Here is a 26464-nt window from a genome sequence, read left to right on the forward strand (position 1 = left end):
GATTTCTAAGTAACCATATAAAAGTGAATAATCTCTAGGCTTCTCAAAGTTCACGAGGAAAGTGGGGGTAAATTTGGGGGATGCATTAAACAGGGGCAGCGCCAGGCCCGCCACCCACTGGTGATAGCCACAGGCAGGGGCGTTGCGCGGAGATTGTTACGGCGTGGTCGTGTCCAGGACCGCCTGCTTCTTTCTCCCTTTCTGCCTATTCAAAACCTCGGACTTCCCAAGGTAGTCGGCTCCATTCGGGGGGGAAAGCGGAGGGAACGCGCTGGAGTTGCCCGGGCAGAAGCCGTCTTAAGGCCCCGACGTTACCCGCGCCTGCCCCTCAGCTCGACCGACTCCCTCACACTGCTGACACGAAGGCAGCAAAGGCGAAGGCGCGAAAGGCGGGCAGCCCGCCCCCTCCTCTCTTTCCCTCCGCCCAGCGCGCTCGGCTCGGCTCGAGCGGTGGATAATTCTCCGGCAACTCAGCCTCGCCAACCAGCCGAGGCTTTTCGCCTCAGGCGACGCGCTTTATCGCCTTCTTTCCGGACGCTTTTCGCAGCCGGGCGCCGCAGCCACAGTCACCTGTGCCTTGGAGCGGAGGGAGCTGAAGTTTGCGCGCCGAGAGCCGAGCAGGCATGGAAACCGTCGACCAGGTAAAGGAGCCCGAGGAGGAGGAAGAGGAGGAGGAGGAGGCGCGCGCGCGGGAAGGCTTAGCCACAGGCGCGCGAAGGTTGGGTTCCCCCTCCCTCTCCCCCCCCACCCCCCGGGCTCTGGGCATCCTCTGACTTTGCCCTGGTTATTTTTTCCCCTTCCTTTCCTCACAGCTGGCCTCCAAGGGCAGTTTTCGGGCGGTGAAGGAGCCCCTGGCTTTCCTGAGGGTGCTGGAGTGGGTAAGTCGGACAGCTTGGTCATAGGGGGAGCCTCAAGAGAGGCGAGGTGTGTGTGAGAGAGAGAGGAGGGGGAGGGAGGGAGGGGGCGTTTGGAGAGATGGCGCGACGTGGATCCGTCTTTCCTGGGCATCCCAGAGTAACTGAGCAGAGTAAAGCTGGTCGCCGTTCAGTGGTTTTTTTGCCTTTGCCTTTTTATTCCCAGTTATGGAGAAAGGGTCCCTGGTGAAGCCGGGACCATCGGCTGTGATGGCGCTATGTGAGGTGCTCATAGTGGGCAGTGGCCCTTTGGGCGATTGTGGGGGTGTTGCTTCGAGCCTCTCTTAAAGGAGTTACAGGGAGTCCTTGGTTTACGACCGCAATTTGAGTCCCACATTTCTGTTGCTAAGTGAGACACTTGTGAAGTGAATCTTGTCCCATTTTACCCACCTTTCTTGCCATAGCGCGTGGAGTGAATAGTTGCGGTTGTAAGTTAATAGCACCGTTGTTAAGTGAATTGGGCTTCCCCATTGACTTTCCTTGTTGAAAGGTCGCAAAAGGTAATCCCGTAACCCCGGGACACTGTGACCAATCATCTACATGAGTCTGTTGCTGTCTGAATTTGGATTGGGGGACTACGGAGATGCAGCAGTGATCATTAAGTGTGAAAAATGGTCGTAAGTGCGAGAAATGGTAATGAGTCACTGTAACTTCGAATGGTCGCTAAATAAACTGTTATAAGTCGAGGACTACCTGTGTAGGAGTGAGGTTGGTTTCTGTGGGTAGCATTTGCAGAGAGACAGAAAGTGGAGAGAAGCAAAATGGCAATGGTTTTTTTTCCCCAGATAAGAATTTGGAGAGTGTGTGTGTGTGTGTGTGTGTGTGTGTGTGTGTGTGTGTGTGTGACTTTTCTAAACACCTGATAGGGCACATGCTCTTCTTAGCAACTGGCTTTCAAAAGGAGGAGGAACAGGGCAAAACAATAACCGAGCAAAACAGGTTCAGGCATCCTGCTATGTCCCTATAATTTACCACAATTATCCCTTCCTAGAGACCTATTTACCACTCTGAATTGGTTTAATGTCTTCCCCTGGCAGCCTATAAAACAAATGGGGAAGAGACTGTCTACTGTGAATTCCTCATTTGCCTCAACTAGCTGAATAGCATTTTATATCCTCGCTTCTCTGTGTTGATTTGATATATTTTCTCACTTTATCAGAGAATGCAGCAATTTAAATGCAAACGGAAATATTTCCCTGCGATGTTCCTCTTCACTATCCTCTTTTATTTAGCAAAGTAGTCTCTGGGCTTCAGCTGTAAATTAAGGTGGATAATTAGTACAATAATGTCAGTGCTTTCAGGAAGGTATCTGCAGGTCAAATGACATCAGTTGCAGCATGTCTGAAGGAGGAGGAAGAACCTATCTGCACGGAAAGTTCAGAGCATGTCAGAAAGGATTAATCACATTCCTTTTCACATTGAGCTAGGAAATTATATAATATACACAGTTTGTGTGTTGACTGGTTCACTAGAAACTTATGAGGCTAGCTATCTTTAAAGAGACAACTTTTTTTTACTCCTACCTTTTACTCCTAACACATTGGGGAAAAAATGTATATTTGGACCAATTTTCCCAAGATTTCTAAAATCAACGAAAATGTATTAGCAACTGTTTTGACTTGACTTTTTCTATTCCTTTGATCCCCTCCAAAAGAATTGTACTTCTTGCTTCAATATTTATGGTGGTGGTGGATTTCATTAAAAAGGTATTTGAGTAAGTTGTGTCTTCGAATGAAAGGCTCCATGATAGCAATTTGCCACTTGCTGGGAACCTCTTGAGGGATGAATTGAACTGAAATACCCTTTGAAGGATATATACATTGCTGCTTCAAGATGAATTAATCTAAACACTGGCATCCCACATAGTAGTAATTACCTCTGTTTCAAGGATACTACAAAGTCTGAGAGGTTGTTGACTTGTTTCTACTCAAAATCTTTTTTTAAAAAGATTTCAGAAGGTTCAGCTGGAAGAATAAGAAAAATAAGTAGAAAAGTGGGCCAAAAGATCTTTCACAAATAATTGTGCAATTGTTTTTGCAGGCTTCAATCCAGAAAACCAAGTTTTATCTATCTATTGTGTTAGACCTGATACATATGCACTGGATCCCATCTATTACAGCAGGCACCCCCAATGGGCACAAGAAATTAGGCTATGCAAGCAAACGAAGCATCATCCATGTACATGCAGGATCCAGACAGCATGTGAAACTATGTCTCCCAATTTTCAAAACAACTGCCTTCCACAGAACTGGTCACTGATGCCCAAAAGGTTGGGGGCTGCTGTATTACAGGTTCTCATCTGGCAGGATCCAGGAAGGAAGTGTTTTCTGTCATGGCACCCATCCTCTTAAAGCAGGGCTCTCCAACCTTGGCAACTAAGACTTCAGCTGCTGAAGAATTCTGGGAGTTGAAGTCTACAAGTCTTAAAGTTGCCAAGGTTGGAGACCCCTGCTCTAAAGCATCATTTCTCTCAGAGATTAGACTTGCCCTGACTCTGCTGGCTTTTTTTTTATGAGGGCTTGAAGACCTGGTTTTGTTTATACCAAGTCTGGGGCCTTATCGCGTGGTTGAACATGTACAGTATCTGTCAAGCACAGGAAATCAAGCACAGGTTCAAGTAAAGGTAGGTCTATTGCATGATAACACTCTATAAGAATCTGAACTAATGGTCAAAGCAAATTGGTGGTAGATAAAAGTCAACAGAATTCAAGGTGGGCTGGACTTAAATCTCTTGTGGGTGGGAAGGGACTCGATACTGCTGATGCATTGGACCCCCTCCCATGGGCTTAGCCTTGGCATCTCCTACATCATCATGATTGTGCTTATTGTTCCCTGGTTGTTTTTTAAAAAATTATAGTTGCTTTATATGATGTTTTATCTTGTTATTATTCCTTGTATTTGCGATGGGCAGCAATATATATATCAAATAAAGGTTTGCATAGAATGGTTCTAAACAGTATTTCAATATAAATTATGGTAGAACTTTTCCTAGATTTTGCAGCACATTTAGGCTGACGTTTAAATGTAATGCCTATTGGATTGTGTGTGTGTGTGTGTTTGAAGATTAGAGTCCCTATCCCCGCAATGGCCATGCTGCCTGAAAATACATCCAACAGCTATTTACACTAATACAGTTATTTGTTTCTACTTGTTTCTGCCTAAAAGCCTACTATTCCATATGCATTTACTAATGTACTAAGTGCAATGTCAACATGCTTATTCAGTGTTCCTTCTGTTTATAGTCCAGATAGAACAAATATTTAATTCTTGAGTCAAATGGTCAACATCTGACTATTACAAGTTACTGCTTGGCTACTATTTTAATGGTGAATAGTTTAAAAATATTTTAGGGAGAGACATAAAGCAAAATGGGTTAGAATTTGGGGAACTTATGAAATTATTATAGCCATGTATAAACCACCAAAACTATTGGGTTTTTCATGAACATTCTTGCTAAAATGATTAAAATTAATTATGTTTAACTTTAAGAAATTTTGATATGGATTTATTCTTGGCCTTAACCAAGGCTAAACATTCTGAGTTGAGTAGTGAGTGGCACATTATGGCATGGAGCCAGATTACCTACAGAACTGTCTTCATCCCATCCCATCAAGCCATCCCACCTTGTCTGGCAGAGAGGATATGCTGCAGGCCCCCTCAGGAAAAGAATCCTGTCTTATCGGGTCCAGGAAGGGAGCCTTTTCTACCATTGTCCTCATCCTTTGGAGATTGTCCCCTGAGATGTGAGGCAGATCCCCACTCTCTGGCCTTTCAGAGGTGTTTACAGACCTGGCCTACTATCTAGCTTTCAGTTCACAGAGGAGCATGCAGCCATGAGGCTGGATAGTGCCCTCAAGGCCCTTCCCCTGCTCTTTAATTAATTTTTAACATTGCATTTTAATTATCATTGCCTCCATTTTAATATTTTATATTCAGTTTTTTATGTTTTTAACATTTTATTTGTACACAGCACACAGAGTCCCTCTGTGAGGGAGGTGGGTGGTTTCTAAATTTGACAAATAAATATGTAGATAATTTGGGACAAGATTTTTCCCATAGTTATGTTCAGGGATAGGCTTCAAAAATTTCAGCCACATGTTCTCTGCCTGGTTGCTGGGTGGGCATGGCCATGGTGGGCGTGGCCTAGTCAGCCTCCTACACCATGGCGTGTGTGTGTGTGTGTGTGTGTGTGTGTGTGTGTGTGTGTGTTTGCCTTCCCCAGGCTCCGGAGGCTTTCCTGAAGCCTCTGGGAGGGCGAAAACCTCCTCCCCCAGGCTCTGGAGGTCCTCTGGAGTTTCTGGTCTCCCAGAACTTCTAGGAGGCCCATTTCTCCCCTCCCTGAGCCTCTGTGTGGGCCCTGCATCCAAAATGGGCCATGTGGAGACTCCTGGGAAGGGCAGGGTGTGGTGGGAGGGGGCCAGCCATGGGTGAGATTTGGAGGTTCTCCAAACTGGCCAGAACATTAGCTACAGGTTCTCCCGAACCTGGGAGAACCAATAGCAGCCAACCCCTGGTTATGTTTATGCAAGTGCTTATCAAAGTCACCCATATGATAATTCAACCAGGAATGTCATGGTGTGCCAGTGGTCTCCCATCACATGAATAAGATATGAATGAATACAATAAATAGATATCGCTCCAGTGGGACAGCTAGTTGAGTTACGAGCAGAAGCGGGAGCAGGCACCAGATCTACCTGCTAGCCGGCTGGTGCAAATCTAGTTCACCCCCTGTGGGGCATCGTGAATAGCATATATGTGTGAACAAAATGAGCTAGCAATTTTAGGCTGCCAGAACTACTTTTTGGTAAAAGCGTATTGTAGACTTCCCTAGCTATGTATAGCATGAGCTAAAAATAAATAAATAAATCACACAAATCTCTGAAAAGCAACTGAACAAGCAACCTAAAAATAGAAAAAGCGACTATTAAAGGTGCCAATTAGGCAAAGGGCTTTAATCATAGGAGAAACATTTGGAATAACAATGATAGTCAACTCTGTACTGATTACCTTGGGGCTCATCTGTAACTTTATGTTTTTCCCCCATTTTCCCCAACCTGGTGTTTTTGGGGATGTGCTGGAACTGCAATTCACTAACGCCCCTTCTACTGCTGCCCCAATGCACTACTCTTGTAATTGTCCATAGAAAATTAAGATCACAAATAGTGGAAAGGATGATTTCAAACTATTTCTACTTAGCAACAGAATCCAAATAGATACTTTGAGAGGTGGTGCTATCCAGCCTCTTCTTGAACATCTACAGCAGGGGTGTCAAACTCAAGGCCCACAGGCCAGATCTGGCCCACAGGGTGCTTAGATCTGGCCCTCAGGGCCGGTTTTTAAATATCAAAGGTCCAGCCCATGGTGCCTCTACCGGCCAAAATGAGGTGTGGAGGGGCCCCTCACATACTCCCTGTCGCCGGTTTTGGCCAGAAAAATGCTACAGGAGGTGTCCATCCCATCTCTCCCCACCTGCTGGCCCATGGAGGAGAACTACAATGCTGATCAGGCCCTCAAAGAAATCCAGTTTGAAACCCCTGATCTACAGGAAAGGAAAATTCACTTCTTTTCAGTATTTGTTTCTATGTTTAGCTATTGTTAATGTATGAAGTTTTTCTTAACACTCAACAGAAATCTGCCTTCTTATAACTTACCTAAATCCATTTCCTTTATCACATACTTTGGAATGTATTATTATTATTATTCCCAGGTTCTTGGAAGGGCTTGATAGGTAGATAAAATGTCAAACCCAGGTTAAACGTCTGGCTGATTCTGCCACCAACCATAATAATAATTATTTATAATATACATAATATATTACTATATAAAGTAAGTGAATACAGTTTATAAATACACACATATTAAGGTTGCATTTTTATAAATTGTTTACTGATATATGTATCCCATCCTGCTTTGTGCTGACTACAGATTAGTTATAGTCCCTCTACCTCACTATTCCAATTGACAATTAATGGTGTAGTGGTTAAGGTCCTGGCCTAGAAACCAGGAGACAGTGAGTTCTAGTCCTGTTTTAGGCATGAAAGCTGGCTGCGGGACGTTGGGCTGGTTCACCGACAAATGCGCGATAGACAAATGCGCACTGACAAAACCGCAACGTCAAAATCGCGCCATCAAAATCGCTAAATTTTTTTGGACAAAAGCGCACCGACAAATGCTTGCTGACAAAATGGCATCATCAACAGCCCAGTGAGTGTGCTGGGCCTTTAACATAGTGGGACGCGTATACGTACGTTATAACCCTAACCCTAACCCTAAAAATTTTTCGATTTTCTTGTGCTTGTCATCGTGCTTTTGTGGGCGCAATTTTGATGTCACAAATTTGTGGGCGCGATTTTGACATCGCGTTTTAATCGGCGCTATTTTGTCGGCATGCATATGTCTATCGCGCAATTGTCGGGTCACTCGTTGGGCCAGTCACTCTATCTTTATGCAATCCCACTTTACAGGGTTATTGTTATGGGGAAAATAAGAGGAGGAAGGTTTATTAGGCACGCTTGCCACCTTTAAATACTAGTAAATACTAGTAAAGGCAGAATAAAAAATTAATATATAAATAAACAAATAAATATTTTAAAATTTCATTTCATTTATAGGCCTGCGTACCAAACAACTCTGGGCAACTTATAATTTTAAAAAAAAAAACCTATTAAATGAAAATGCAGTGTAACAGAAGAGCAAAGTTCAAAGACAGAACAAAGCAAAACAATATGAGTATTAAGCCAGAAATGTATCCAAGTAATAGGCATGACTTCCAGCCTATTAAAACTGGCTTCCTCTACTTGTTTACCAGAAAATAAGGCACATTGTATTCAATTACATTTAATTCTTCAAAAGTGTCAAACTGTAGAATTCGTTTATTATTGTTTCACAGTGACCCTTAAAAATCCAGTTTTCCTAATTTTTGAATGGTTTTTGATGATTTGAACAAAGCCTGACAGATATGTAACTTCAGATTTCAGTATCTGTCTTTGAAAGAAAAGATTAAATTAAATGACAAAAGACACTAAGTTACATAGTACCTTGATTTTCTTAGTCTAGCTGAAAGCTCTTTTTTTAAAAATATCTGCTTCTTTCTTTCTTTTTGTTTTTTTCTTTATTCATGTTTAATATGCATATCCATTTATCCCAAGGCAAAACCAAAAACTCTTTAATATACAGATAAGGTTATCATATTATATTTCTTTCCATCTACAGGTGAAACTCGAAAAATTAGAATATGTGCAAAAGTTCATTTATTTCAGTAATGCAACTTAAAAGGTGAAACTAATATATGAGATAGACTCATTACATGCAAAGCAAGATAATTCAAGCCATGATTTGTCATAATTGTGATGATTATGGCTTACAGCTCACGAAAACCCCAAATCCACAATCTCAGAAAATTGGAATATTACATGCGATCAATAAAACAAGGTTTGCACATAGAACAATATCAGACCTCTGAAATGTATAAGCATGCATATGTACTCTGTACTTGGTTTGGGCCCCTTTTGCAGCAATTACTGCCTCAATGCGGCGTGGCATGGAAGCTATCAGCCTGTGGCACTGCTGAGGTGTTATGGAAGACCAGGATGCTTCAATAGTGGCCTTCACCTCTTCTGCACTGTTCGGTCTCATGTCTCTCATCTTTCTCTTGGCAATGCCCCATAGATTCTCTATGGGGTTCATGTCAGCTGGCCATTCAAGCGCAGTAATCCCACAGTCATTGAACCAGGTTTTGATGCTTTTGGCAGTGTGGGCAGGTGCCAAGTCCTGCTGGAAAATGAAGTCAGCATCCCCATAAAGCTTGTCTGCGGAAGGAAGCATGAAGTGCTCCAAAATCTCCTGGTAGATGGCTGCATTGACCCTGGACTTAATGAAGCATAGTGGACCAACACCAGCAGATGACACAGCTCCCCAAATCAACACAGACTGTGGAAACTTCACACTGGACTTCAAGCATCTTGCAGTGTGTGCCTCTCCATTCTTCCTCCATACTCTGGGTCCTTGGTTTCCAAGTGAGATGCAAAAGTTCCTCTCATCAGAAAAGAGGACTTTGGACCAGTGAGCAACAGGCCAGGTCTGTTTTTCTTTAGCCCAGGTAAGACGTTTCTGACATTGTTTGTTGTTCAGGAGCAGCTTGACAAGAGGAATGCGACATTTGAAGCCCATGTTCAGGATCCATCTTTGTGTGGTGGCTCTTGATGCACTGACTCCAGCCTCAGTCCACTCCTTGTGAAAGTCCCCAACACTTTTGAATGGCCTTTTCCTGACAATCCTCTCCAGACTGCGGTCATCCCTGCTGATTGTGCACCTTTTTCTTCCACACTTTTCCCTTCCACATAACTTTCTATTAATGTGCTTTGATACAGCACTTTGGGAACATCCAACTTCTTTTGAATGACCTTTTGAGGCTTTCCCTCCTTATGGAGGGTGTCAATGATGGTTTTCTGCACAACTGTCAGGTCAGCAGTCTTTCCCATGATTGTGATTCCTACTGAACCAGACTGAGAGACCATTTAAAGGCTCAGGAACCCTTTGCAGGTGTTATGGCTTAATTAGCTGGTTAGAGTGAGACACTTTGAGCCTAGAATATTGCACCTTTTCACAATATTCTAATTTTCTGAGATTGTGGATTTGGGATTTTCATGAGCTGTAAGCCACAATCATCACAATTGTGACAAATCAAGGCTTGAACTATCTTGCTTTGCATGTAATGAGTCTATCTCATATATTAGTTTCACCTTTTAAATTGCATTACTGAAATAAATGAACTTTTGCACGATATTCTAATTTTTCGAGTTTCACCTGTATAGCTGAAATTTTGAATCACATTATGGCAATCATCAGATAATCAAACCCAACAGGCAACAACTGTCAGCATACTTCAGAGAAAATGATGGGAGTATTTGATCAAAATTGTATTGAAGAAACCCAAATATCTCAGTTCAATGAACCTTGTTGAGAGTAGACACTCTAGATTAAAAAAAATGTTACTGCAAGGCAATCATTTAGTTCAGTTATGAGAGCCAGCTTGGTCTAGTAGTTAAGGCACCAGTCTAAAAATCAGGAGAATGTGAGTTCTAGTTCCACCTAAGGCATGACAACTGACTGCTTGACTTTGGGCCATTCAATCTGTCTCACAGCCTATGACAGTGATGGCTAACCTTTTTGTCAACAGCAGGGGGAGCTCAGGGGGTCTTGCATCCCCCCTGCGCATTTGCACGTGACCATCCTGCCCTCCTTCCTGCTTTTGGCACGCGATGGCATGGTGGACGCATTTTTCGCCCTCTGAAGGCTTCAGGGAAGTTTGTTCCTGAACTTTCGGTTTGCACATTGGACCGCTTTTCTTCTCCGGAGGGCGAAAAACAACTGAAAATGATGGCCAAAATCAGCTGGCCAGTATACGCATGTGCACCGGAGCTGACAGGGCAATGCCTTGTGTGCCCTAAGAATTGCCTCCACATGCCATCTGTGGCACACATGCCATGGGTTCCCCATCATGGGCCTGGATCAATACTCAGTTGAGTTGAAAAAAAGCAGATCCTGTACTTGCAGGAAAATACTAGGAAGAAAAAACATCATTTTGCATAGTTCTACAAAGACCTTTTCTATATCCAGAAATGATCAGACACTAATCAAAATGAAAAGGCATTCAGAGGCTACAGTTGGTTCAAAAGATGTCTGCTAGATTTTTAACCCAAGCAGATAAAACATAGCATTCCATTTAATCCTATTTCATTTCCATTGGATGATTAGGCCCAGTACTCTCCAACATCTTTATCAATGATTTGGACGAGGGGATAGATGGGGAACTCATCAAATTTGCAGATGACACCAAGCTGGTAGGAATAGCCAACATTCCAGAAGATAGGCTTAAGATAGAGAAAGATCTTGACAGAGTTGAACTTTGGGTGCTATCTAACAAAAGGAAATTCAATGGTGAAAAAGTAATGTTCTACCTTTAGACAAAACAAACAAAATGCACAGGTACAGTATAGGTGGTACCTTGCTCAATAATAGTAACTGTGAGAGGGATCTTGGAGTCCTACTGGACAATCATTTAAATATGAGCCAGCAGTGTGTTGCAGCTGCCAAAAAAGGCAACACAGTTCTAGGCTGCATAAGCAGAGGGATAGAATCAAGATCACTTGAAGTGTTAATACCACCTTATAATGCCTCGGTAAGGCCACACTTGGAATACTGCATCCAATTTTGGTTGCCACAATGTAAAAAAGATGTTGAGACTCTTGAAAGAGTGCAGAGAGAGCAATGATGATGATTAGTTGACTAAAGGCTAAAACATACAGTATAAAGAATAGTTGCTGGAATTGGGTATGTCTAGTTTAATGAAAAGAAGGACTAGGGGTGACATGATAGCAGTGTTCCAATATCTCAGGGGTTGCCACAAAGAAAAGGGAGCCAACCTACTCTCCAAAGCACCAGAGAGCAGGGCAAGAAACAATGGGTGGAAACTAATCAAGGAGAGAAGCAACCTAGATCTAAGAAGAAATTTCCTGACAGAACAATTAATTACTGGAATTATTTGCCCCCAGAAATTGTTAATGCTCCAACACTGGAAGCTTTTAAGAAGAGATTGGACAATCATTTGTTTGAAATGGTATAGGGTTTCCTGCCCAAGCAGTGGGTTGGACTAGACAACCTCCAAGGTCCCTTCCAACTCTGTTTATTCTATTCTATTCTATTCTATTCTACTCTATTAATTGCACTCACAGTAAATTCACTATAGTACTTTAAAATAGTCTTAAGTTTAAAAAACAAGGTAACTTGTCTGCCTATAAATATTACTCTGGTTGAAATCAGAGATATTACTATGCATGTTTTCACTAATTGAAGTCCCATGGTAGAAACTAGTGACAAACCTTCCTTAGTGGTAAATGTTTATTTGGAAATGTCCTTCAAAGAAAATGTATTATAAATACTTTTCTTTTTCCACATAGTAGAAATATGATTTTTCAACCAGTTAGGAAATGTTTGGTGACAATCTCTTCTGTAAATTGAAAGGGGATGCACTGCCCCAATATTGCTATAATTTTTTGTGTGTTTTTTGTTATTTTATATAGATTTTAATTCATCACCATTAGCTGAATTGACTTGTAAAGAAGAAAATAAATATATAATTTAAAAATAACGTTTAACAAATGGGATCAAAGTTTAAATTTTCTCATTACTGGTGTTCCTTTGTCCTTACTGAATTAAATACTTGGTAGCAATATAAATTTTCTAAATAAATATTATATGCATATATATTTAAAGTTGACAAATTTACAACTTTGTATACTTAACAATCTAAGGGGTGCGGTGGCTTGATGGCTAAGACGCTGAGCTTGTCGATCAGAAGGTTGGCAGTTTGGCAGTTCAAATCCCTAGCACTGTGTAACGGAGTGAGCTCCTGTTACTTGTCCCAGCTTCTGCTAACCTAGCAGTTCGAAAGTATGTAAAAATGCAAGTAGAAAAATAGGAGCCACCTTTGGTGGGAAGGTAACAGCATTCTGTGCGCCTTTGGTAGTTAGTCATGCCAGCCACATGACCAGGGAGCCCTCATTGGACAGCGCTGGCTCTTCGGCTTTGAAATGGAGATGAGCATCACCCCCTAGAGTCGGGAATGACTAGCACATATGTGCGAGGGGAAGCTTTACCTTTTTATACTTAACAATATCCACACTTGATCTATTATAAGGGTCAGACAGATATATCTCAAGTTTTCCATCCCATTCTGAATCAGTTAGATCAAACTCCTACAATTCTTAATAGACTTTGTCTATTAGACTGAGTCATACTAGCTCTGAATTTTGGGGAATGCACTCCATTACATCCAGAAAGCACCAGTTTAGACAGATGGCTTATATAATCCATGGTGAAAATGATAAAATCAATAACACTATTATCACCATCCCTCAATCATATTATTTAATTTTATTCTTCCAATTGTATGAGTGGCATGGTAGCCTAGAGCGAAGTCGCCTACCTCATAATTGCGAGGTTAAGAATTCAATTCTAGGCAGTGACAGAGGCTTTTCCTCCCCGAGGCACAGAGAGAAAATATCTGCTGCAAACTCCACATAGGCGTCAGGAAGGGCATCCAGCCAGTAAATGCTCAGCTCCATTCAGTTGCCCTGACTCCATCCGTAGAAAGGGATTACAGGGTCGTAAAAAGAAAAAAAAATTCTTCCAATGAGATATTAATGAAAGTGGGAAAATACAACCATTCCCATCCTTGGTATACATCTCAGCTGAGGGCAATGAAACAAGTCAGGAGAAAACTAAAATGCAAGTTTAGGAAAGGACATCTTGGTTTTGACCGAACAGAAGAGAGAATTTATTCATTCACTGATTTACGTATTTAGCAATATTATAGCAATAGCAGTAGACTTATATACCGCTTCATAGGCCTTTCAGGCCTCTCTAAGCGGTTTACAGAGAGTCAGCATATTGCCCCCAACAATCTGGGTCCTCATTTTACCCACCTCGGAAGGATGGAGGGCTGAGTCAACCCTGAGCCGGTGAGATTTGAACCGCTGACCTGCTGATCTAGCAGTAGCCTGCAGTGCTGCATTTAACCACTGCGCCACCTTGGCTCTTATTTACTCATTTATTTATTTAATTTTCCCCATTATTATTTCTATAAATAACTCAAGGTGACAAACATGCCTAATACGTCTTCCTCCATCTATTTTTCCCACAACAACAAACCTGTGAGCTGAATTGGGCTGAGGGAGAATGACTGTCCCAAAGTATCCCAGCCAGCTTTCCTAAGGCTGGACTAAAACGTAAGGTCTCCTGGTTTCTAGCCTGGTGCCTGAACTATTAAACCAAACTGACTCTGATCATAAATTCATTACTGACTCCATTTTGGAAGGGAAAAAAAACCTCAGTGCTTCTCCACTGTTCAATTCTGTAGAGAAATATCATCCTGGGACATTTCTGCAAATGAGAAGCTGAAGGAATTACATTGTGCAATCCTTTTATTCCTCTTCTGGATCCAGTCTCAGAATACTACCAGCTGTCTCACAGAATACTGCGAGGCACTGTTTTGTTCCCAATACAGCACTACTTAGCATTTGAATGAAGGTATAGGAAATAGTCTGATATTTCTAGGCTAGATGGGATCAATATGCTAATTGCATTCAGCTCTAGTTCTACGTACATCTGAATTAGCAGTGACTGTGCACATTGTGAACTGGTATTTTCAAGGGAAAAAACCCTCACAAGCTTATTTCACAAACTGATATTTTATGGAGAAAAATCCAAGGTTCAAGGTTCAGTATTGCCAAGAAATAAATAAGGAATTAAAGATGTAATAGAAATTGAAATAGTAAAGTCTGAGTGTAGAACAGGGCTGTCAAACTCCCGGCCCAAGGGCTGGATGCGTCACTCCCATGCCCGGTTTAACGAAGGGAGAAAAAGTCATGGTATATCACATGATGCTGTCATGGCGATGGCACTCCTGGTGTGGAAGTAAAGGGGGTAGGAGAGATGGTTCCCGATAATTTCCTCTCAGGAGGATATTCCGTAACTTGGAAAGCTCGACTGTATTAGTTGAGAATTCCTTTGTGGTAGCAACTAAGGCTCTGGCCTAGAAATTGGAGACTATTAGGTATATTCATTGCTTTGAGTTCTATATGAAAAAGGTGTGACAAAAGTCTAATAATAATAAAATGAAAAAACCCTTATTTTTAAGACACTGTTGGCTAAGCATGGTATATAAATGGTCAAAACTGAATTGTACTTGAATAGGTAGAATTACTCAAGTAAATAAGTGAAATTTTCTGGCATTTGGTGAAAAGGACAGTCTCATCATTTTCTCTCCATTAAATTTTTGAATTTAATATTTATTGAAGATATTGCTGGATTTTTGTTGAGAATTGTATATAAACAACTTTTTTCCCAGTTGCCTTGTTACATAACCAAGGTGGTGCAGTGGTTAGGGTGCAGTACTGCAGGCCACTTCAGCTGACTGTTATCTGCAGTTCAGTGATTCAAATCTCACCGGCTCAAGGTTGACTCAGCCTTCCATCCTTCCGAGGTGGGTGAAATGAGGACCCAGACTGTGGGGGCAATTTGCTAACTCAATTTGCTAAAAATCTGTAAACCACTTAGAGAGGGCTGAAATCCCTATGAAGCGGTATATAAGTCTAATAAATAAATAAATAAATAAATAAATAAATAAATAAATAAATAAATAAATAATACGGCATGACAAAATGAATCTTTTAGTGCTTTTATTATGAACTATAATGGATATTTTGTCCTTGATTTCCCTCATTAAGAGCCAAGGTGGCGCAGTGGTTAAATGCAGCACTGCAGGCTACTGCTAGATCAGCAGGTCAGCGGTTCAAATCTCACCGGCTCAGGGTTGACTCAGCCTTCCATCCTTCCGAGGTGGGTAAAATGAGGACCCAGATTGTTGGGGGCAATATGCTGACTCTCTGTAAACCGCTTAGAGAGGCCTGAAAGGCCTATGAAGCGGTATATAAGTCTACTGCTATTGCTATTGCTATTGCTATAATCATTTCCAAAAATGTTATGGGGTCTAAGAAGAAAGTTTCTTCTCAGCATTCTTCATACATATTTTAGTCAAGTTATTAAATCAGACAGAAAGTAACTTAACTGGCTTTTGTGGTGATGTTCTGTTTCATCTATTTTTTATCAAGCTAATGTTTTAAGAATCTTTTTGTTCCTTCCTGTGAAAATAAGACAGATTCAGCTAGCCACTAAATACCACTCAACAGAATTGTTCTCCAGGCAAATTGTGTTAGTGGTATTAGAAGGATTTTGAACCTTTTATACATAAAATCTCTATTATTTAAACATTTATCATGTTCAGCCAGTGCACAGATATTATGTATTTGATATTTAGTGAGTTTAAAGATTAATGAAATTATTAAAATAAGTGACATTTAAACAGCCGTGTCTCAATATTGTACTGTCAATCATTTGATTTGAAGAAGAAAAATAAAGGTAGAGTTATCAAGGACAGATTAGTGGAAAATTTGGAGAAAAGGTTAAAGTAGAGATTAAAGCAACAACTCCTGAAAAGAACTAAAACCATTACCTATATTCATAAAATCAACATGGTTCACAGTAGGCAATGTCAAAATGTTGTAAGCTTGGCAAAATTCCTGAAGTGAGAGAGCAGAGAAAGAAACAGAGGAGAAATAATTGTGACCTACATAATATTCCTAGGAGGAAGAAATCTGTGCTACCAAGAATCCTAAGTGAATTTGACCTTCACTGAACATATGTATGTGAATGAAACCCAAGATTGCATGTAAGCAAATAAACCTGGAGGGAGCCTGACCTATAATATGGCTTTTGGTGTATTACAGATATTTTTACTGACTCTTAATTCCATAAAGAACTAGCGACTGTCATTTGATCTATATTTTTAATTAGGGATTGATACTCTTCAAACCAATGTTTTCTATCTCTTATAATCCCACGTAGAATATTTGTAAAGTAATTAAACAAGTTTTTGCTCTCCCCCCCCCCCTGAAAGAGATGTGATGCTGTCAGTGAATCCTAGATTTTGATTTAGTTCCAAAGATCTAATGCTGGAGTCCCTGAGTGCCAGTTACTCAGCAGTGAAACAGGAGTATTGCTTTTATATCTCCCGTGAAAATTGTGAAGCTGACTAACACAGTAGAAACTGGATGTTGACCAGATATATCTGTGATCTGGAGTGTTTCTAAGACATAGTATCTTGGGAAATAGAAAAATAACTTTTTACTGGTTGCTTCACTTGCAGCGTGAGAAATTGTGTAATCCTCTTTTCTGAGCTGTGTTAGATAGCAATAGCAATAGCAGTTAGACTTATATACCGCTTCATAGGGCTTTCAGCCCTCTCTAAGCGGTTTACAGAGTCAGCATATTGCCCCCAACAACAATCCGGGTCCTCATTTTACCCACCTCGGAAGGATGGAAGGCTGAGTCAACCCTGAGCCGGTGAGATTTGAACAGCCAAACTGCAGAACTGCAATCAGCTGAAGTAGCCTGCAGTGCTGCATTTAACCATTGCGCCACCTCGGCTCTCAGCCGAGATAGATACCTTACCTAGTATAGCTTCTGATTTATTTTATGAAGAATGACATATTCATGTCCCACAATCTATGAAAATCAGTTTTATTTAGGAATATATATCAATAGTTCTTCTCTTCACAAAAATATACACTATTTGTCTGAAATTTGACAGTTTCCTTTCAACAAAAGGGATTACTATTGCTACAAAATATTGAAACCTTCTGATAACTAATACAATGATTTCAATATCAATTTTACATTACAATAACAACTCTCACCTGGGAGTAGCCTGGTTTGTGGCTTCCACAATGACTCAGGTTATAAGTAAACCATTCTCAAAATGACTAAATTGACTTAGTTGATCAGAGAAAAGACAGTAACTACATTTATTGCTGTCTGGATTGGATTGGATTGGATTTATTATATTTATATGCCGCCCTTTTCCCCGAAGGGGACTCAGGGCGGCTCACAATTCAAGTCAGGGAAGGGGGTACAGACAGGGGATAAAAAAGACGAACATAACAATACAAAGGTCTGGAAACCTTTCATGGATGTTTTTTGCCTAAAGCAGAAAAAAATGAACTTACAATTTATGATTTTGATGATTAGACAGAATAGATAGAAAAAAGAGAGTAAAAGGTAAATTTATCATTGTACTTGTAACTTGTAAAGAATATTGAAATCTAGTTTGTATCTTTTTTTCTATTCTTTTTTTCTTTTACTTTTTTCTCCTTCCTTACACTTATAGCTTTTTCTTTTATTTATTTCTTTTTCTTACTTTATATTTATTGGTATTAGTTTTTACTCTTCCTTTTAAAAACTCTTAAATAATTATATTAAATAGGAGAAAAGGGCACAAGAATATCTTTAGGGCTACTATGTGAAATATTCTAGGCATCTCATGGAGATGGGGTGGATTGTCTTGGAATTAGGTTCTGATTGGGAAGGTCCAATCAAAATGACTGAGTCTGAGACATGATCTTGCTCTGGACATATCTGGTTAGCTCAAGAATTTAGGGAATCCTACAAAAGACACTTTCCAATAAGTGTTACATTTTGTCTAATTGTATATTTTTTTAACCCAGCTAGTAACATCCCTCCCCGATCAGATCATCTTCTTTTGCCAATCAATTTAAAACTCACAAAATTAGTTGCAATAATACTCTGGCCAGAGTTGATTTTTGTGAGATGGGAAGCTATATAAATGTGATCAATCAATCAATCAATCAAAAATTTTCCAGGAATTCTTGCTATATTATCTTAGGAATGTAGAAGTGATAGAATATTTCTAGTTTATGTTTTGGAAGAATTCTAGCACATATCTATAGTGAGAGATCAGCATAGTTACAGACCCAGAGATCTATGAAAAAGGATAAGCATATTAATATCTACTGTTACAATTTTTCTAACAATTTTATTTTACAGTGTACATGTCTGACAGAAGGAACTATTATCCTTATTGAAACTTCATGTACATCTATTGATTGCATTCTACATAAAATTGTATTTCTTCAGTGCCCAATTACACAAGTCTGGTTGTGAAAACTAATATATGCTTGTAGAATGTGCAACTCCAATTGATATCCATATTTATTTATTTATAGCTGTCCAGAGTCATACTGAAGAGCAAGATGGGAGGCATATAAATGTAATAAATAAATAAATGTAATAAATAAATAAATAAATAATACAGTGTAATAAAATATTGATAAATAAATAATATATTATTAAAGTATAATTTTATAATAATATAACTAAATAAAGTGCTTGCTTGTGAGTCAAGGATCCAATTTGGGACTACCAATTTGATACAAATTATCAAGATTCCTGGATAAAACAAAATAGTGTACTTTTTTGTGAGGGATAATAACGTTACTCAGGACTGGAAAAATGAGTAATTTGATCAAAAAGTTTAAGAAGCATTGGGCTGAGGGGAAACGTTTTTAATATTGTGTAATGTTTAGATTGCTTCATTCTAAAGAAAGGTTATTTTAGATCTGGAGATGGGTTGGGGAAGGATAACCAGATGAGGAACAGTTAAAGCAAGGTTTTGACTTATTTTTCAAAAATGAATAAAGGGGGAATTGATAGAAGCTGATATAATTATGAAGGTATAGAGAAACTCTATCACTTACACTAGCAAACATGAGACTTGGACATAAGGTAATCCTGTTAATTGATAGATTTAAGGAAATATATCATGGAATTAGATACAATGACATGAGACAGCTACCAAATGAAATGGTTTTTTTCACAATGGACTGGACTATTAATTTGCTACTAATTATTATAGACTCCATCAATAGGATCAGAGGCAACTAGCATTTCTAGTTATTGGGAATCTTTTATATGATAAACTTTTATTATACATTAACTTCTTGACATGCAGGAATTCAGAAGGTTAAAAAAAATCATCATGGTAGCTCCGGTAATTAATTTTTTTTCCTAAACAGCATAAAAGCCATTAAGATACAATTGGTAAGAAATCTGTAAACTTTTCATATTTTAATACTTCTATTCAGTAAACTTGTGCAGTCCTTGAATCAGGAGGAGGAAAAAATGCATTGGATCTGGCCATTTGCTGTATCTGTTTTCAGCTCTTTTAAAGAAGCCATGAATCTTTCCTTGACTTTCAAGGAAACTGAACAAAGCTGTGTGTTTAAATTAAGGAGGTGGCTGTGTTTATTTCCAGCTGAGGAACTTGTGGTCATTACATCTCTCTTTCAATTTGCTACTTCGATATATTTAGGCACATACATCTGTACCAGTTTTAAAGCATATAGAATAAACTGTAATTTCTAAATAAAGTTCTCACAATTTGGTAGAGTTCAATAGAACAGGGGTGGCGAACCTTTTCGGCACTGAGTGCCCAAACCGAATGTGTGTGCATGCCTGCAGGTGCACAAGTGCCGGAGTGCTGGAAACCCAAAGACCAGCTAGCCGTTGCGCATGTGCTGGTCTTCGTGCGAGGTGGAGCGCCAGAAGACTGAACATTGGATTTCCAGCGCTCTAGCGTGCGCAAAGAACAGCTGGCCAACATACATGCACACGCCGGAAACCATAAGAAGAGCTGCCGATGGTGCGTGTGCCCACAGAGAGTGCCACCTCTGGTATGTGTGCCATAGATTTGCCATCATGGCAATAGAACATTCAGTTGGTCTTCCCCCCCAAAAAAATCCTTTATGTTATTACCTATTTTGCAAAGTCTCTTAGCGCTCTAGGAGAACTAAAAAAAGGACCACTTTTCTTATATTTGAGTAAGAAATGCAAGTCTTGGGGAAGGGGATGTGCAATGAAGAAATGGCATAATATCTTTCTAAGACTTCCCCTTCTCCAACACTATTGGCACTATTGGTACATATTGCCTCAATCATGAAATGAGGCTAGTTGGCCTTTGTTTCCTTTAAAGACACATTTAGATCATTGAGTTCTTTCAGCAGCTTCCATTTGTACAAGTCCTGGCCTTTGGTCTCCTAAGCCCGTGATGGCGAACCTATGGCACACCTGGCACAGGTGGCACACGGAGCCATATTTGGTGGCACACCAGCCGGCAGGTCAGGCACGCATGCGCGCATCGGCCCGCTGATTTTTCACCCTTTCGGAGGGCCATAGGAGGCTATTTTTGCCCTCCCCGGGCTTCAGGAAAGCCTCCGGAGACTGGGGAGGGCGAAAAACAGCCCCAATCACCCAACGGGAAGTTCGGGAATGAACTTTGGCATGCCGTAAGAAAAAGGTTCACCATCACTGTCCTAAGTCATCCAAAAATTTATATTAAAGTCGTCTTCTCTTCATTACTCCATGTCACATTTCTAAGACCAGCATGACACTTCAAAACTCTCTAGGGCTTTGGTTTGAAAGGGGAAGACTGCAGCCTTTTATTTACATTTTTTTAAAAAAATATTTATTTAAAAGTGAGAATGGAGGCCATCTCCATTCAAGAACAGGTGGTAGCATCTGCTTAATGGAATGGCCATATCTAAACATTAAAAAAGTAGATTTTTGCAAATCGGCGCATATTTACCCCTTTGCAGTAGTGTTTTTTTTAATTAACTTTGTCTGTACAATTTTGAAATAACTCCCCCACCAGCCCATCAAACGTACAATCCCAGCACACTTTTATATTAAAACGATCCTATGAACAGGAGAAAATGGAGCAAAATTATAATCTAGCTGCACAGATTATAAAAAAATACAACATAGGGCAGTAATTGACTCACAATCATTTGTTGAATGACTGTTCAAAGTTATCACGGCATTGAAAAAAGTGACTTATGACCAGTCCTCATGCTTACGACCATCACAATGTCCCCACAGTTACATAATCAAAGTTTAGCTGCTTGGCAACCCAGATGCGTTTAAGACAGTTGCACCACCCTGGAGTCCTCTGATCATCATTTGCAACTTTCCCAGGGGACTTCCAACAAGCAAAATCAATGGGAGAAGTTGGATTCGTTTAATAATCATGTGATTCTCTTAGTGACTGCAGTGATTTGCTTAATGAGTGCAGCAAGAATGGTTATAAAGCTGGGTATGACCAATTGCTTAGCAATGGGAGTTCTTGTCCCAACTACAGTCATAAATCGAAGACTTCCTGTACATGGGAGAATCAGTGTGGTATACCGATTAAGGTCCTTGTCACTGACTGAACAAATCCAGGTTCAATTCTATCTTAGCCAAATACTCTTCCAGAGTTATTGATGTGTAGGTGTGAAGAATGAGAACACTACTCTTTTTCTGGACAAATAACAGGATATAATTTTTTAAAAAAATCTGATAAATAGATCTATTATAGATATATACTAGAATACCTTTGATAGAATCATAAAAAAGCAATTTTCAAAACTTTTTCTAAAAATTCTTTCATTACATTGGGAAGACACACAGTGGATGAATCCACATGCTGAATTATTACACAAAATTACTGGAGAAAAAAAGGCAATGTACATTTAACTTTTCTCAGGACGAAGATTAATCTTATTTTCCTCTCTTTTAAATACCTTCTGGAGAAAAACATGAAAAAGCTTATCACCTAGGAAACATATGGACCTTAATCACATAGTTCTGGCACACATTTAGACTTTCAGGCAGCAACAAGATTCATTCTAATTTAACTGGTCTTTTCAGTGGAACAAAAATAGACAATTCTACTTTAATCATTGAAACTTTTTTTTTCCAACTAGAAACAATAGATAAAAATAGTCAAGATAGCTCAGGTCTTAAATGTGAAGAAGTATTACTAAGTTTTCCCTTTAAACTACTTTAAATTTCTTTTTAAATTAAATTACTAATGTTTTCCATAGATAATATTTTGTATCACAGTTGCACCATATAATGAAGAGGAAACTCTAGTATTTCCTTGGTCCCAAAGGTGCTTTTTCAAAAGGCAACTGGACTCTCTTTATTTTAGCTTGAAGACATTTTGCTTTTTACGCAAGACGTTTCTTCAGTTCTGACTGAATCCATTCAGTCAGAACTGAAGAAGCTTCTTGGATGAGAAGTGAAATGTGTCAGCATTCCAGATAGCATCCAAAATTAAATCAGAGTCCAAGGCAAAGTACTGCACAAAGTTCCAATTTATTAAGAGAGCCATGCTGGCACATCTGGGAAAACCTGAATCTGCAGTTTCTCAGTTTACCCCACCCAAGTTAAAGTTCATGATCTTGCCCCCACACCCACAAGGCCATCACATGGTCCAATCTTCCACTGCCATGCTGTCAGTTCCACCCATACAGTTCCAGTCAGGTGCAGAGGTGCCAAGACAAAGGATGATCTTGGCAACCTACAAAGCAATTTTATTTTGTCTACGTAACATTCTACTCTGTACTATCCCCCCTTCTATAGAAACAACATAGTAGAATAGAAATGTGGCAGGCCAAAGATCCAAAAGGGACATAGCTGCAGGCCTGACAAAATGTCTTCAAGCAAAAACTTTTTCAAAAGTTGTCTTTTGAAAAAGCACATTTGGGACAACCATGACCGGGATGACTGAGAATCTCCACAGACATCTGGTATTTCCCTTATGTGTTTTTTTAAATATAATTTAGTGGGCGACTCAGGACTTGTACTAATGGAGGCTGCTGAAAAACCTCAACGAGCTAAACATGCAAGGAAACAAGGCCAACAAACTTCATCTCATGATGGAGGCAATACTCTGTTTCCCTGAAAATAAAACCTCCCCAGATAATAAGCCCAATGGGGCTTTTAAGTGCATGCGCTAAAATAAGCCCTCCCAGGAAAATAAGCCATCCACAAAAATATTGCAACACAGCAGCAGCCATGAGGTGACCATGCTCACTGCATCCTGCACCACAAAAATAATAAGACCTCCCTGAAAATAAGGCCAAGTGCTTATTTCGGGGGGGGGAGTCAAAAGAAAATAAGACTCTTATTTTCGGGGAAACATGGTAGTGCTGAAGCACTCTAGGGCTACTTGAGGAAGAGGATGTGCAATGAAGAAATGGCAGAGTATCTTTCTAAGACTTGCATCTCTTAGTCAAATATAAGAGCCGGGGTGGCGCAGTGGTTAAATGTAGCACTGCAGGCTACTTCAGCTGACTGCAGTTCTGCAGTTCGGCTGTTCAAATCTCACCGGCTCAGGGTTGACTCAGCCTTCCATCCTTCCGAGGTGGGTAAAATGAGGACCCGGATTGTTGTTGGGGGCAATATGCTGACTTTGTAAACCGCTTAGAGAGGGCTGAAAGCCCTATGAAGCGGTATATAAGTCTAATTGCTATAATTGCTATAAATATAAGAAAGGTGGCCATTTTGCACTTCTCTTACAGAGGTAAGAGACTTTGCAAAACAGGAAATAACATAAAGGGTTTCTTAGTACGGGTGGGTGGAGACCAACTGGCTGGGGAATTCTGGGAGTTGAAATCAACAGGTCTTAAAGTTCCCAAGTTTCAACACCCCTGTTCTATTGGCTCTACCAAATTGTGAGAATTTTATTAAGAAATTATAGTTTGTTCTATATATTTTAAAAACGATACAGATGGTGGTATGTTCCAATCTGCCAACAGAAGCTTTGAAGGTTCACTGCATCTCCAACAAACCACCACAGCCTTATCAAAAAGAATTTATAGTTCCTACACTACAATATATTAAAGCAGGACACAGGTAGGGAATATGAGCTTAGTGTATGTGATATGATGTAAGTCCTTGACTTTATGACCATTTGCTTAACAACTGTTTAAAGTTACAAAGGCACTTTAAAAAGTGACTTATGGCTGGTCCTCACACTTATTCCCATGATTACATCATCAAAATTTTGGTGCTTGGCAACCAAGATGTATTTATGATGGTTGCAACCATTTGCAACCTTCTCAGAGGGCTTCCGGCAAGCAAAATCAATGGAGGGTGTGAACAATTTATCAACCTCACATTTAGCAATGAAAGTTGTGGTCCCAATTGTGGTTTGTAGCATTGAAGAGGAATTGTCTTGGGTCACATACTGTATAAACTATATTCTATAATTAATGTGTATATTTTTATATACACATTGTATCTCTCTCTCTCTCTCTCTCTCTCTCTCTCTCTCTCTCTCTCTCTCTCTCTCTCTCTCTCTCTCTTTCTTTCTCTAATGTTTAAAGTTTACAATCTTGTGGGGCAGTGCTGGGTTTCAAAAAAATTTGGAACCTCTTCTTCTGCTTTGTGGGAGTGGCTTGCCAGGCATGTGACTGGGTGGGAGTGGCTTGCCAGTCATGTGACCAGGTGGGATTGGCAGGGCAGTCATGTGACTGGGTGGGAGTGGCCAAGACGATGTCACTGAATTCTTTGCCCCAATGGATGAACTACAAAAAGATATAAAAAAGGACATTTATTATTTTCTGTACTTACTACTTAAATAAGATTAAAATAAGTACACAAAACAATAAAAGAGCTACTTACAGAAGGAAGATGACTGTCCTTGTCAGTCTTCAATATCACTGACTCCAATGAATGGCCTGCACAAAGAAGGGACACAGAAATAAACTCTAATGCACTGCATTAGGATGAAACCAGCACACAAAATAATAGAAAAGGAAGATTACTGTCCTTTTGTTTGTTGAAGGTAAATACCACCTCTGACTGGCACTGCCCCCATCTATTATCTGCTTCCTGAGTCCCAGCTGATCAGGAGGAAATGGGGATTTTGCACTAACCTTCCCCTGGAGTGAGGAGTGAGTGGAGATTTTACAGTATCCTTCCGCTGCCATGTCTACCACGCCACGCCCACCAAGCCATGCCACACCCACCAAGCTATGCCCACAGAACCAGTAGTAAAAACTTTTTGAATCCCACCACTGATACTGGCTAGTGCTTGATGCTAAAAGACAGATGCTATCCATCATTTCAACATCTTCACTGTCAACTATAAGGTTGATTGTGTGCCTTTTGTCATTAGTTTTGTCACCTTTATATTTAATTTTTGTCCAGTTTTTTTCACTGTGCTCCCTGACTTTTAATGTTAGAGCTTGCATGTCTTGTACATTTTTAGCTGTCAGAGAAATGTTATCAACATAGTCCAGGTTATTATTGATGTTTCTTTCTCCAATTTTAAACCACACTTTAGCAGTTACCAAAATGAGGCTGAAAAGTGGAAATACATTCTGAATTGTTTTTTTTAAAAAAAATTGTAAACAGTTTTATTGTAATCTGTAAATTCTGGCAATTTTTTTCAGATTTAGTAATACACCTCAACTTTTTCTGAGGGGCAAACTTTCTGTGTTCCTATAGTTTATACTTGAAAGTGATATTTTGCAAAGAAAAGGCAATAATTAATTGCACCTGTCCTTCCAAATGCAAACATCCAAAAGGTAGGCATCCTATGGTAGACCCTAACTCTAACATAGGAGTTAGGTACAAAATGTCTATTTTGTACTTGTATGTTTCCCTTGCCCGTTTAAGTTGTTCGCCGCCCTGAGTCCCTTTTTGGGAATAGGGCGGCATATAAATAAAATAAAACTTAAACTTAAACATAATTACAGATAATCTATTCTCCGTTGTTTTATTCTTTCTCTGTAATTCAGAATGGAAATCTCTGATGCTGCTAGAGAACATACAGCTGCAGGAAATATGTTTGGGAAAGTTATCTCCTCTGTGAGTTTGCTATAAATAATAAATGGCTAAGCAGTAATCAGGAACCGCTTCTTGGTGGCAATTTGCTGCTGTTTCATTTAGCTTTTTCAAAACTAACCGTAAGGTACTGATAAGGCAGGGGTTAGCCAACACTGTGGCTCTCCCATAGCCTGTTTCTGAAAAATATAACCCCTCTCTCCTTCCCTGAGGCAGAGTGCCTTAGCTTGTCTAGAATGACAGAAGCAATTCTGAGTTGTATGATTTCCTGTGCTGGGAGATGCCATGCTCCTATTCTGACACTGTAATCAGTGTTTCTGTACAAGTGCAGGAGAAAGGCCTTGGCACAGTAGAATAATAATGATATTTTCAGGGTTCAGAAAAAGGTTAATGTTGATAATGGTTTAGCAGTGTCTGCTTTCAGAACAGATATAGTTGTGGGATGTTGAAGAATCAAA

At 40.0% G+C, this 26464-nt stretch overlaps 1 protein-coding gene across 1 annotated transcript in view; it reads left to right on the plus strand.

The window, feature by feature from the left end:
* The first annotated feature begins 241 nt into the window (after positions 1-241).
* Positions 242-26464, plus strand: part of SYNPR (synaptoporin) — a 166038-nt gene continuing 139815 nt past the window's right edge. The window contains exons 1-2 of the mRNA XM_014056640.2: positions 242-641; positions 813-878. Coding sequence (XP_013912115.1) covers positions 624-641; positions 813-878 — 84 coding nt within the window. The 5' untranslated portion in view covers positions 242-623. The remainder of the gene's footprint in view (positions 642-812; positions 879-26464) is intronic.

This window comes from Thamnophis sirtalis, unplaced genomic scaffold (genome assembly GCF_051295495.1).
Source record: "Thamnophis sirtalis isolate CommonGarterSnake01/CBP01778 unplaced genomic scaffold, rThaSir2_p1.2 scaffold_3, whole genome shotgun sequence".
NCBI classification, from domain to species: domain Eukaryota; kingdom Metazoa; phylum Chordata; class Lepidosauria; order Squamata; family Natricidae; genus Thamnophis; species Thamnophis sirtalis.